The 13,974-nt window shown below is 46.3% G+C and overlaps 1 protein-coding gene across 6 annotated transcripts in view; it reads right to left on the bottom strand.

The window, feature by feature from the left end:
* RABGEF1 (RAB guanine nucleotide exchange factor 1) overlaps positions 1 to 13,705 on the bottom strand; it is a 121,531-nt gene extending 107,826 nt beyond the window's left edge. For 3 of the 6 annotated variants that reach the window (XM_037815341.1, XM_037815339.1, XM_037815340.1), the window contains exons 1-4: positions 13,388 to 13,705; positions 10,909 to 11,078; positions 6,069 to 6,247; positions 5,288 to 5,660 (exon numbers count right to left, since the gene is read on the bottom strand). In XM_037815341.1, the coding sequence (XP_037671269.1) occupies positions 5,288 to 5,660; positions 6,069 to 6,247; positions 10,909 to 11,078; positions 13,388 to 13,531 (866 nt within the window). In that variant the 5' untranslated portion in view covers positions 13,532 to 13,705. Of the gene's footprint in view, positions 1 to 680; positions 1,171 to 5,287; positions 5,661 to 6,068; positions 6,248 to 10,908; positions 11,079 to 13,387 lie in introns of those variants that run through there. The other 3 variants (XR_005213691.1, XR_005213692.1, XM_037815345.1) reach the window with 2 other exon arrangements.
* Between the last annotated feature and the right edge of the window lie 269 nt (positions 13,706 to 13,974).

Below are 13,974 nucleotides of genomic sequence, written 5' to 3'. Positions count from 1 at the left end.
TTTATAATAACACAGTCAATTTCCCCTTGTATTTAGATTTTAGAAGCAGATATTCATCTAAGGAAGAAAGGATGTACCTAATGTCCATAACCAATATGAATACCAGAGAAATGAATGGAGAAGGAAAAAGCACTTAATTGACTTGGTCAGAACAAGGACAACCCTCATCCTCTTCATATATGTGATTTATTTAGAAGTTTTGCTAGAAATGAGGTTTAAAATTATGTTAAAAAATAGAGAAAATAAGCTAAAGTATGTCATAGGAAAAACAAAACAGTAAGGGAAAAAGGATAGAAAGTTGAAGGTGAAAGCTAAAGAAACATGAATGAACCATGAAGACATGATGTTGAATGAAATAAGCCAGACACAAAATGACAAATATCGTATGATCACACTGATTTGAAATAATTATAACAAGTAAACTCAACAGTCAGAATCTAGAATATAAGTTACCAGGGGACAGGGTGGGGATAGGAAATGGGAAGCTCAGGCTTATAATGTACAGGGTTCCTATTTGGAATGATGGAAATGTTTGGTAATGGATGGTAGTGATGATACCACAACATTGTGAACATAACTAACAGCACTGAAATAGATATCTGAATGTGATTAAAAGGGGAAACATTATATTGTGTATATGGTAACAGAATAAAAATTAAAAAAAAAATCCATGGAACTATCCTACACAGTGAACCACAAATTAAACCATGGACTACAGTTAATATTACAATTTATTTTAAAAATTGTGCTACCATCAATTGTAGCAAATATTCCCTATCAACGCAAGGAGTTAATAATTGGGTGGTCTATGGGAATTCTGTATTTTATGCATGATTATTCTGTAAACCCACAACTTCTCTAATAAAGGAAAAAAAGCTCAAGAAACATGCTCTACAGATAAGTTAAACAAATTGAAACTAAAAGAAAGGCCAACTAAAAGGTTAATTTCAAAAGGAAGGAGACGGGATACCTGGGCAGTGTAGAGAACCAGAATCCAAGGGCCATGAGATCCAAGCCAGGCACATAGCATCCTCTGAGCCAAAACAAACAGCTGCCCATTTAACTGTTCTTCTCTCGATGCCAGGGATCCCTCAAGGAGGACTGCGGCCCTGGGCACACCTCCCATGTGGTCAGGCTCCAGAGAACATCTGTGCAGTTAGACCTGTAGGGCTACAGGAGTCTGATGAACTTGGCCTGTCCCAGATCACCTTGTCAGAGCCAGTGTCCGGCCCAGAAGCCATTACTCACCTCTCGGTCAACCTCCACCCACTGTCCATGGGCAGGGCACTTCTCCATCTAACGGACATGTGTGGCTCTCGAGGAAGGGCAGTAAACTGGGGACCCCGGCCATTTCCTTCATGTTCAGGGGCTACTTAAGGCCTAGAGGTCTCAGGGGGCCTTTCTAATTTTCTTTCCCAGTGTATCTGCTTTTTATATCTTCACAAGTTAGGCAGAGTAAAGCTGTGAGCCTCAGAGGTGGGATACTGAACTGCAAAGAGGAAGGGAGTACTTTGCTGTTGAACACCCCCTGAGAATTTGGGAAAGAGGCCCTGGGTTTGAATTCTGGCTCTGCCAATTACTAGCTATGTGCCCTTGGGGAAATTACACCTCTACGAGCTTCAGTTTCCAACTTGTAAGGTATTATTAATATATTATTACTATGTGGTTATGTGCACAGTAATTAGGTCAGGGAATACATTTGGCACAGATGATACAGTGCTTTCATTTAAAAGTCAGAATAATCAGAGACTTAAGGGAGTAGATGGCCGGTAGTGTAGCCACCCAGTACTTTAGAACTCGCATTTTCTGAGTTACTCTATGAAGTGCCTCCAAGGGGCATCTTCTGATGGGGCCACTCATTAGCCAGGAAGGTGCCAAACCCAGCTTTAAAAGGAAGGAAGGAAGAGTCTGAACCACTGAGGCTCACATAAGCTTGCAGTCCCTTATCTGCCCCTTGGGAAGAAGTGGGTGACATGACAGGAAGGATTTCTTTCAAAACTATCTGACGTGGCTGTGAGCCACTCAAGTGACTGCACAGTTGTGGGATTTTCTTTCCCTTGAGAACTCTCAACAGTGAGGACAGAGCTATTTACCCAGGCTGGGATAAGTATACTCCTACCTGAAACAGAGCCAAAGCTGGAATAACTCCAGAAGGGCCTTAATGGGTTCAATTTCCCTTTAACTTCAGGTTCGGCTGCTAATCTCAGGGAACAGCCTGCTTTACTTAGTGTGGCATCCCAAAACATAACTACATTTTAAGCAGGAGTCAAGATGTATTTGCTGGCAAAAAAAGGGGCAGAGGAGGCATGACAGCAAGTCCTTAAAAAAGAAAGGCACATCAACCAGGTTCTAATTCTTGACTTTAATGCCATCTGAGGGGACTGAGACTCCATGCCCCAAAGTGCTCACCGACAGGTACATGAATGAATGAACAAGGAAGCATGGACACAAACCCAACACCATACAGAAGGAAGACAATGGACCCAGGTGACCTCCTACACTCCAGAGAGCTTGCCTGTTCACCTGTTACTACACCCACCTCCCCCAATCCCCTGCCAACCCCCCCTTCCCCACTTAACACATATATACAGACATGTTTTTTTTTTCTCCCCCAGAATTCCAAAAAGTTCCTCTCCTACCCTGGTTCCCAACACTCCAGCTTCTAATGAGGAAAGCCTCTTTGTTTAAGGACCATGAGGCAGGCACCACCTTCATGCAACACCCCCAGCAAAATGGGGCCCAAGAAAGCCTGGGAATCACTTATGTCAGGATCAAACATGGACAGAAGGTATGCAGAAGGAAGCACAATATCTGAAATTTTTACTGGGATCAAATGCTCAGTATGAGTAGTTTCTGTTTTGTTGTCATTTCTCTTAACCTCTTTAGGATCCAGCTTAGACCAAAATTATACACTGATGCTCACCCCCACACTTCATGTCCTGCAAATGTCTGTTTCCCAGTCCTCCAGCGAGCAACTCAAAACAAGAAGATTAAATCATCTGTTCAGTCTAAGGCAGATCAGATATATCTTAGCCAACTCTCAGAATATCCTAGGTCCCAGGAACAAAGGAAAAGAAACTTTTCAGAGTATGGTTGGCTGCTGTCTGTATGGTTAAGCCCTGTGCAGCCTGGAGAACCATCCAGAGGTAGAATAAGGATTGGGATGACTCTTTTCTTCTATTTAGAGCATTAACAAAGGAGTTCCTCTACCGGGATGGTATGATATGTTTTACTGTGGCTTTGTTTCGGTCTTTTTTGTTGCTCTGCTCTCCTCTGGGGAGGAGGCAGGGAATGTCTCCCCAGGCTGGCACGGAACACATCAACCCAAGAACAGGGGGACAGAGAAACAGAGGGACACCCTGAGAGCCACAGGGGCCTGCAACTCTAAGCAAGTCTCCACAGCCTGTTTTTTAGCAAACCTGCATCTGAGCCAACCAGGTGCTCCATGTCTCACAGGTAGTGCCTCTAAATGACCAAGCCCTGTGATGTTCTGTGAAGGGAGTGAGAAGGAGAAGAGGCTAAGGCTGGATTATTGAACGCATGGGGCTTACTTATCAGCTCTACCCACACTGATTTCCTCCTCAATAGTGCACCTCAGTGTCTGTCATAAAATGAACATATATTGGGCAGGAACACCAATCAGAGCAATTTAAACGAAAGACTTCTCTGTGAGAACAAGGCAAGAGTCATGCTGTTGGGTTAAGCTCCAAGCAGAGAAATCAGCTCTAAAAGAGAGACCAACTATTGAACGATAAGAACAACAGAGAATGTGAACTACTATCTTTCCTCTTAGATCTCAGACTCCTCCTCTGCAGAGCAAACCCATGCCCTTATGGGGGCCCAGAGGCCATTGCTCTCCAGTCCCAGGAGGGAACTCATCTGGGCCCCAGGTCTTGCCTTCAATCCCTCAGAAGAACTCAGACATCTTCACCTCCTTCTTCCCCACCTCACCAGTCCAGCCCTGCAGAGACCAATGAGGGTGTCCTCACCAATTATTTACATATAGAAAAATGCCCGTAAGAGAACACTGAGGAAGTACAGTCATGATCACAGAGAGAAGCCCTTGATGCTACACTCGGACTAGTGGTGCTGCAGAGCTCCTTCTTTAGGAGATGCATGCCTGTACGCTGACTGGCTAGGCTACAGACAGAGCAAGGAGAAAATGCAGTGGGAGGCAATCCCAGTGGATTTTTTCTCTCTCTCTGAATGTGGGAAGTAAAACAAACTTGAAGTTTGCTGCTTTTTTCCTACAGTTCCTAGGATGGCTGGGCCTCCTATCCAGCTCTTCCTTTTCTTGCCCAGAATAGACATCCTTCTAGAGGGAGATGGTTAACAGGATAAAACAACACAGTTTAAAAGGGAGTATACCATCCAAGGAGGTTCACCACAAATCTAACAAATGAAATAGAAGCCAAGGAAATATTCTGAGCCTCTAAGAAGAATATTACATATGAAAGAAAACAGAAGATCTAGGAAGACTGCCTGCTCTGACTTAGGGAACCTTCGACAGCAGCCTTTGAAATTTGTATTCCAGCCTTGTGAGAAAATAACCCTGCAAGCAAGGAAGGTTGGTGGAAGGTAGGAGAAGCCAAGGCCCCAGGACAGGGCTGTAAACATTGTGGTGTTCTAAGGCTAACCTGGTACACAGCTTTGGCAACTATGGTTACATCTCCAAAAGGTGGTGAAGAACATGCTGCAGCAGGAAAAGGACTCTTTCCATGTCTTAAGACAATGCACAGGACTATTCTTGGGGGAGAGGTTGCACTGGAAGACAGAAGGTCTTTCTTCTTCAGCCAGGGGCTATGGGGGGCTGCTTGGGCAAACCTCCCATCATATTCTATGCTCATACCTACATACGGAGCACAAGGAAGCGACACTTGAACAGATTGAGGAAGTGATTATGTCTACATTACCCTGGTAACACAGCTCTAAAAAGGGTAGAAAATCTCCTGCAAAATCAAGAAGGTGACAAACCTCTATGGTCTTCCCGGTCAAGCCCTAGCTAGACCCCATCAGCCACAGGCAACGATGCCACCGCGAGGAAGGGCCAGGTGGGCCAGGCCCAGAGTCTCCGCGGGCCACAAGCCCTGAGCCTGACTCTGAAGTGTGGCCAGGAAGACAGAAGCTGCACCTCTGTCCCTTGGGGCTGCACCTCAGGGCTCAGTCCTCACCTTGGCGGGTTCTGGAGCCGATGTCAGCAGCCCTTCCAGGGATCTTATTCCCAGAGCCACCAAGGGGAACGAGCACCCTCCCTGATGGGACTCTGTTCCCTACCAGGGCTACTCACCACCACGTGATCTTGAACTCATAGATGGGGCGCTTGCAGTAGTAGTGGTTGATGAGGTGCTTGTCACACACCCCGATGCACTGGTGGTCCACAGTGAGGCCCTGGGCCGAGAGGTCCGTGACCAGGCAGTGCAGCAGGTCGTAAACATCGGCCACGGCCTCCCAAGGACCAAAAGACACATCTACTTCACAGTGGTGCTCAAAGAGCTGCCCGTCACTCTCACTCCGCTCGAAGCGCAGAGAGTTGAGGAGCGGACACTCGTAGGGGGTGATGGGCATCTCCTCCTTGAAGATACAGACCTTGAGCTTGGCAAAGGGGGCCTTCCGCTGTACCGCGCGCAGACGGGCGATCTCCACAATCCGCTCCAAATGGTCTAAGGGGGTGAACACAGCCCCCATCAATGGGGCAGAGGAGGGAGCCAGGCTAGGGGAGGAGGCAGGGAATAAGTCCCAGGGATGGCAGGATAAAGGGGGAAAGACAGATTCCTAAGGAAGAGACTCTGGGCCTTGAGGGGCACAAACTCACATGATTCTCTACAGCAAAAATAAAGCTGAAGGGTTGAGGGTTGTCCTTTCAGAATGCAATTTGATGACTGTCACCTAAACCTGAATTTTCCCAGTGACTAGGAGGGGAGGGCAGGGAAGGAAGCAGGAGTCCATCTCATCTTCAGTAATTTGGATGACCCCTGGACCCACTGTTCTGCAAGGGACCTAGATGCTGACAGAAGCTTTGCAGCCCTCCTCCCCCACACCCCAACTGCCCTGAGCAGGTGACCCCTCACCTTTGTAATAAGGCATGAGTCCCAGAAATGCCTGGCGCACCTTCTCCCCCTTCAGTGGCTGCATGTTCTCCAGCTGCTCCAGGAGGGGCCCGATGGCATAATACTGGGCTTCTCTGTACACAGCCCGCACACGCTCCTGGGGTGGCAGGTCCCCTGAGCGCAGGAAATTCAGCACGTCTCTGAGAGCAGGAGAGAGAAAGGGCGGATGAGAAGAAGCTAATGGGGCTGGGTGGTGCCACATAGTGGTTAGAGCACAGAACATGGAACCAGACTGTCAGCTGTGCAATCTTGGGTAAGTGAACTTAACTTCTCTGTGCCTCAGTTTCCTCATCTGTAAAATGGGGGGAAATAATGGACCAACCTCATAATGTTATGAGGGGATTAAATGAGTTAATATATGAAAAGTGCTTAGGAAATAACCCGGGGCTGAGCAAGCCCTCAGTAAGTTAGTAGTTGTTGTTATCAGCATCATTATTATTACCATTGCAATTACCATTATTAGGAACAGGTATAATGGAAAGATATGGCATCTAGTCCCTTAATATTATTTTTTGAGGCACAATTTACATATGCTAAATGCACAAATCTTAGGTATAAAGTTCAATATTTATTTTACATGTGAATATGCCCAGACAACCATCACCTAGAATCAAGATATAGAACATTTCCATCTCCTTAAAGGTCCTTCATGCCCCTTACCAATCAATCTCTACAGAGGGAAGCACTATTTTGACTTCTACTTATACCATAATATTAGTTTTGCTTCTTCTTGAAAGTCATATAAATCATACAGTATGTTTGCTTTTGTGCCTGGCTTCTTTCCCACAATACAACGTTTTTGAGATTTATCCAACATGTTAGGTGTAACAGTAGATTGTTTCTTTTTACTGCTAAGAAGTAAACCAATGCATGGATTTACTATAATTTATTTATTTATCCATTCTCCTGTGGTTGGACATTTAGCTTGTTTTCAGTTTTGGGCTATTATGAGTAAAGCTGCAATAAACATTCATTTACAAGACTTTTTGTGGATACATGCACCAGTTGCTCTTGGGTGAATATTAGGAGTAGAATTGCTCAGTCATAGGGTGAGTGTATGTTTAATGAAGTGGTTACAGCATTTTGTATCCCCAACCCTGACCGGCAATGTAGGAGAGCTCTATATGCTCCATGTCCTTGCCATTAGTTGTTATTCTATGGATATACGGAGAAGTGAAAATGCCTAACCCTAATGTCTCAACAAACTGGTTCTAGGGCTAAATGAAGTCACATACTACTTTTTTAAAAAAATTAAAACCAAGTTCTGCCAATACTCTTCACAGATTCTTGAATGCTATGAGTATTCAGATCCATCACTGGTAGGTATGGGAAGGATTTTTCTGGAAGGATATGTGAGTAAAACACAAGATTAAGCTGTCACCTCAATAACTAGTCTATGATCATAACACATCACCAGCCAACATTCACTAAGTATTAATCTGTGCCAGCCACTATTCACATGTATTCCATTTAATTCTTTCAACAACATGATGTGGTAGGTGCTATCTTATCTTCATTTTATAAATGAGGACACTGGGGCTCAGACAGGTTAAGGAACACCCTTGCTCAGAGGCTCAGATCCAGATGTGGTTGATCCCAAGTTCACATCCACAGTGGTCCAAAGTGCATCCCAGTGTGACACTGCCTGGGCAGAGGCCCAGGAGGTTTCCATGGTGGGCACTGGGGTATTGAGCCGCACCAGCAAAGAAATGCACCCCCATATGTCCCATATGCCCCGAACCCCTATTTTATCTACTGTTACACCTAACATGTTGGATAAATCTGGGTCTCCGAAAACGTCATCTGCACCCGAGAGTCTAGCAGCCTGAGCAGGAATGCCACAATAATGTGCTTCTTGCTTTGCCCTTGCTGCCTCCATCATTCCAGCTATGGCTACCTGGGCATGGGTACATCAGCCTAGAGCCAAATCCTGTTCCCCCTCCCTATACACCGTTCCAAAACTAGTCTGGTAGGACCCTCAGCAAACCTTCATGAGCTCTGAAAAACAGAACCCTGGGGGAAGACGCAGCAAAGAGTGCTGTGGGAGCTGCCAGCTGGGGCCAGCACTTTCCTCCCCCAAACAGCCTGCAAACAAAAATCTTTTTATAGCTCTGCAGAGTGATGTGACACTTTTGTTTTCTCAGCATTGGAGGCAGCTGACAGCCCACTGGGGAAACCCAGATGCTTCAGAGCAAATTATTTGGCCAAAGGCTCCTTTCTGAGGATAAAAACGACCCTTCTCCCCAAATGGACAATCCTGCCTGGAGGCCAGCACAGAGATACAGTGGTTGGAGAGTTTGTGCCTCTCTGGTCATTTGGTTCAAGGTCAAGGACCACGTCAATTCACTTGCCATCTCCAAAGTCAGAATGAAAGGGCAAAAAATTTTAGCCACATGCCTTAAAAGGGACATGGCTAGGAGTCATATCAGGGCTCTTTATTCAACCCTCAGACAAACCTGCAAAGCAACTAGAATTAATTCTCATTTCATGAACAGGGAAACTGAGATTTAAAGTCTTTAAATTGTTTATGTATAAGTTTGTCAGATGTCTTGGAAAGAGCTTTATTTTTTTTTGAGATTATGATTTTCCATGTTTTAGTGTCAAAATGACAGTAACAATCGAAGGTTTTTAATTAAAACTTTTCTTGACAAAAGTAAAGGATGACATTATTTCCTAAGCGTACTGCTTCCCACTGAGCCTCCCTCCGATCCCTATCTCCTACGGACAGCATCTTGTTGGTGCAAGTTCTGATTTGGGCACATGAATCACTCTCACTACCCACCCTTCCACACACTTGTTCCAGGCCACTGAGGGAGCATTGCCCAGAAGTGCCAGGCTTTATGGAGTCCACAAACTAGCTTTAGGACACGGCCTCATAAATTCACCTGAGTCAGTGTCTTGCTGCCCCCTAATATTTCTGTGATTTGCTTTAAGCTCACTTCAGTAATCCTTCTGCCCTGTCATGTTATTTCCCATGGATTTCTTAGGCTTCTAGCCTCTTTCTAAGCCTGCTTACTTTCTAGTTTACTGCTTCCAGAGACTTTTTCCTTTAGTCAATCAACTAGCGGGCCTTAGGTTTGATTCTCCAGCTGGCATATCCAATAGTTCCTGTACCTTCTCCCAAAAAGGTATATAGCTGACTTTAGAGACTTTGCCATGCCAACTATGTACGATTTGTCTCTTTAGTGCTATTTTGATTTTTATCATAGCTAAAATATCATCAACCCCATTCTGGTTTGCTAAAGCTGCTGGAATGCAAAATACCAGAAATGGATGGGCTCTTATAAAGCCACAAGATTGGATTAAAAGAACATGGCTTTTGTGGGGTACATTATAGATTCAAACCAGCACAAATCCCCAGCTTTGTACTGTTATGAGAGTCTCTTGAGCAAACACTCCTGTGTTATTCATACTTTTCCTAGTTGGTTTGTTTTTAATGTGCAAAACATTAGCATGATTCCAAAGTAAAAACTAGACAAAATGGTGTGCTCAGAGAAGTCACACTCCATTCATCTATCTCTTTCACTCTCTTCTTATCCACCTCTTGTAGGTAACCAATTTCTGGATTGAATTGTGTTATGGATTGAATTGTGTCCTCCAAAAAGACATGTTCAAGTCCTAACTCCTGGTTCTGTGAATGTGATCCTATTTGGAAGAGAGGATCTTTGAAACTGCTTTTAGTTAAATGAGGTCTAACTGGATTATGGCATGTCCTAATCCAATATGGCTGGTATCCTTGTAAGGAGAGAAAATTTGAACACAGTCAGTAGGAGACAGAAAGAAATAGGCTCTGTGATAGAGGGAGAGACTGAGTTCGGCCATGGATTGCTGGTGAGCTACCACCAGAACCCTACAGGCTTCAGGGGAAGGACAGCCCCACTGACATTTTGATTCAGATTTCTAGCCTCCAGAAATGTGAGACAATAAATCTCTATTGTTTTAAGCCACCCAGTGTGTGTTACTTTCCTATAGCAGCCCCTGGAAACTAAAATAACTCATTTTTTATTTATCCTTCCTGGGTTTGTTTTTGCAAAAATAAGTAGCTTGACTATGTGTTCTTATTACCCCTTCTTTCTTACCAAAAAGGTAATTTGCTTAAATATATATATATATATATTTCTATATATATATATATCCCGGAAAAAACTTCAAGCTCATATATAAATATTTCTCTCTTTTTTTGCAGTTGTATAATATTTCATTGTGCGACTGGTGATTGTACCATAGTTGTTGAACTGATTTCCTATATTTGGGCATTTTCGAGTGGCTTCAATACATTGTAATTCCAAATAATGCTGCAAATGCAGTAAAAAAAAAAAAAAAAGTAAAGGATGACAACCATAGGTCAGCCCTCCCCTCAATTTTTGTTTGTTTTAAATTGCTGAAAAAGTCTAGGACCACCACCTCACACCATGTGCTCCTCCCTAATGGCAATGGCGAGCCCTGGAACCTGGGTCTCAGGGTGTTCTCTGAAAAGCTGTTTTGTACCTCTGCTGCCTCAAGGTGCCATCACATCTATTCCTTTCCACACAGATGACAATTTCCTGGTCTTCAATTGTAGAGAATAAAAAAAGTTTCAGCGCACATAGCCAGTATGTGTTACCTAGGATTTCTCCGGCTGTCATTCTCATCTTCGAAAAAGAAACTAAGAATTGTGATCCAATTCAATAAGCACAATTAATAAATTTGACCGATACGTTAACTCCTCTTCTAGACACCATGGAAGATGCCCAAGCCCCATATCCAAGCCCAGGCCACTCATGCGTTGGGACTATGAGCTGCTTGTAGAGGAGAGACATACCCGAAGTGTGTGCCATCACGGTCGATGAAGTATCGGCCCTCGGCGTCGGTGGGGATGTAGTGCCGCCCGCTGAACATGGCTGCCAGCATGGTGTCTTCGTAGCGCCGCAGGGTGGACAGGCGGGTGGTGAAGTGGGCCCCTCCAATGTTGAGGGGGACAACCTCAGGAAACTGAAAGGAAACACCAGGTTCTTTCAGACAGCAAGAATGAGAGCCGGGGCTGCTTCAACTTCCATCTTCTCAGGCCTGGCTACAACCACTCCATTGACTCAGATGCCAAAGCTCAAAACCCAGTGGTCGTTCTGAACACTTTCTTCTCCCTCCTTCCTCTTCTCCATACATATTAATTGACAAGTCCTACCCATTCTACCCCTAATGGCTCTTAAATCAGGTCTTTCTACCCAATTCCACTACCTCCACTCTAGAGTTCAAGCTCTCACTGTCCTCTTTCCACTTTCTGAATGTACCATCTCTGGGCTGCTAGCCCAGCTATGTGCTCTTTTACTAATCTACACCAAGGCACCACACAAGTTAGCAGCATCCACTCATTATTCAAGTTCTCCTCCTCTATGAACATTTCTGCTCTACCCTCCCTCACCTTTCCACAAGATAGAAGTTAACTAAACACTCCCTCCATTTTGCTTTCACTCTATGCCATACTCTCTTCTATTACAGAACCTAGTGAAATACACTGGCAATTATTTTCTTCTGCTAATCCACCCTAATAGACCCCAAGCTGCCAGAGGGCAGGTGCAGCACCAATTCTCAGGCCACCCCAGCAAGGCTCAGCAGACATTTGCTGAGTGCTTCCAGGCATCCACTCATTTTCTATACCTCACCACTCCTTTCTCCTTCATCTCCAGAGTGAAAAGATTAGTCCCCAGCCCAGTTAAGCATTGGAGGCAAGAGCTGGGTGAGGAACAAGGAAATGATGGCAGAAATTTGTCCTGGGAAACTCGAGGTTTCCCCTAAAACACTCAGGCCTTTAAAAAATTTTGGATGGCTTTTACCACCTGCAGTTTCTACCAAACAGCATCTGAAAGAAATAAGGCCAGTTCTCTAATTTTCCCCCAACCTCTTCCAGATTAACTCGAACTTTATCCCAGTGCATACTTTCAATATTACAACATCTCTCTGGCTCCAGTGAAAGTCTGAACAGTCCCTTTTCCCTGGTCCTTTGTGAAATAAAGTAAGATACAAAAACTTACCCAGGGCTGCAGAAAGTATTTGGTTTACAGTAAAGACCCAAATATTCACTGAATTAGTGAATGAAGTAGACATGTTCAGTTCTGTGTGCGTATGGAAGTGCTGTCACTCTTCTGCTCCCAGAGGACACGGAAATGCCTTCTGCCTATTCTATGGTTCCCCTAAAACCATTCTATGTGCATACCAAGAACTCAAATATTGTTTTGGCATAGTAATATTTTACATTTGGGGAGACCTTTAAACCTTCTCCAAAGATATCTCATCACAATCCATGTGTTTGCCCCATATAAGTGAAGATGGAGGCAGAGAAGAGAAAGCAATACAGAGATTTAGAGTGCACATGGAACAGTGTAATAATGGGGACTGGCCCCAGAGTCTTGGCCTATGGACTCTGGGTCCTGTCTTCTTTCCCCTGAACTATATATATCATTTCCCCAGTGACAATGCACAAAAAGACCCTTAACCACCCCCACCACCACACCCATGCCCTTGTTAAGAATAGCACCACTGTGTCTCCAGGGGCCTTTTCTTGCAATTGCTTAGAGTACCTCTATAGGTTGCTCATTTTCACAGGGTCCCCAGGGCTTCCAGCCCCAAGACCACATAATCAGCTCCAAAGGCCTCACCCAGCCCAGCCAACCTCTTTGGGGCCCCGAACCTCCTCCCAGGACTCCACACCTCACATGCTCCCACATCCAGCACTACCTTAGCCTCTACTTCTTGACCTCCATCTTTGGTGCCCAGCAACGGCCCAGCTTCCCTCCTCTTTTCTCGAGGGTCATTTCAGGCACTAATGCGATAGAATCACACACTTTAAGACCCATGGAAGCCATAGAGTATCACAGCCCAGCTGTAAGCAAGGGCAATGTAGGAAAAGGGGTTGTCAAGTGAGCAGGCGAGTGTGGACACATCTCATCTACTCAGTGGCCTGCGTCTTATCTGCAGGGAGCTTCTTGCCCCACTCTCTGGGCAGCTGGAGGCTGGATTTGGGCCATCACCAAGGCCTCCTCTTGGATTCTCCTGAAGACATTATCATCTCTTGGGGCTCCAAGGTCTCCTTTCCAAGGCGTACCCCCTTCCTCCTCTCGGTAAGGGCAAGGCATAGGGATGGGAGTAAACCAACCTCGCAAACAATAAGTTCTGGAAGGAGGGGTTTGGGGGGCCAGGGAACACAGACCTGGTTGCCTTTCACTCGGGGGCGGAGGCGGGGAAGCCTAGCTCCACCCTCAGCCCGGCACCTGCTTCCCCTCCCCCCGCCCTCCGGGTCCAGATACCTCCTGGGGCAGCAGGGGCAGCGCGTGCCCTGCCTGCGTGGCCGTCGGGGTGGCTGGCTCCAGAAAGTCGTCTTCCGCGTCGGGGCTGGACATGGCACCGTCTGAGGGACGGTTGTCTGGCTCCCGCCCTGTGACTACCACCATCCCTCTGGCTCTGGGCGGTGGGCGCGGCTGCGGACGGCAGGGCTGGCGGCGGCCCCGGGCACTAGCGCCGAGCAGTACTCGGCATGACGCAGCGCGGGCCGACCGGCAAGGGCGGGACGCGCGGGGCGCAGAGCGCGGCGGGCGCGGGGCGGACCGCGGCCCCTCTCCTCAGCGCGGACCAGCTCGTAGAGTGCACGAACCACCGGGCCACCTACCCTGATTGGCCGAGCCCTCGCTTGCTCCGCCCCCTGATTGGCAGGAAGCCTGCCCAGTCCCAGAGCAGGCAGCGCGTCAGCCTGTAGCTGAGTGGCCACTGGGAGCCGGGCCTGCTTGTCTGCCCTGCTCTGATTGGCCGTCTTACCAGCAGGCGAGCCCCGTCGGCCACTAGCACAATCACCTCTGAACAGCCAGGTGGCGCTGGGGTTTTGGGGTGGAGTGCTCGC

Source organism: Choloepus didactylus, chromosome 21 (assembly GCF_015220235.1).
Source record: "Choloepus didactylus isolate mChoDid1 chromosome 21, mChoDid1.pri, whole genome shotgun sequence".
In the NCBI taxonomy this organism is placed as follows: domain Eukaryota; kingdom Metazoa; phylum Chordata; class Mammalia; order Pilosa; family Megalonychidae; genus Choloepus; species Choloepus didactylus.
This window is presented reverse-complemented; position numbering and strand designations above follow the sequence as displayed.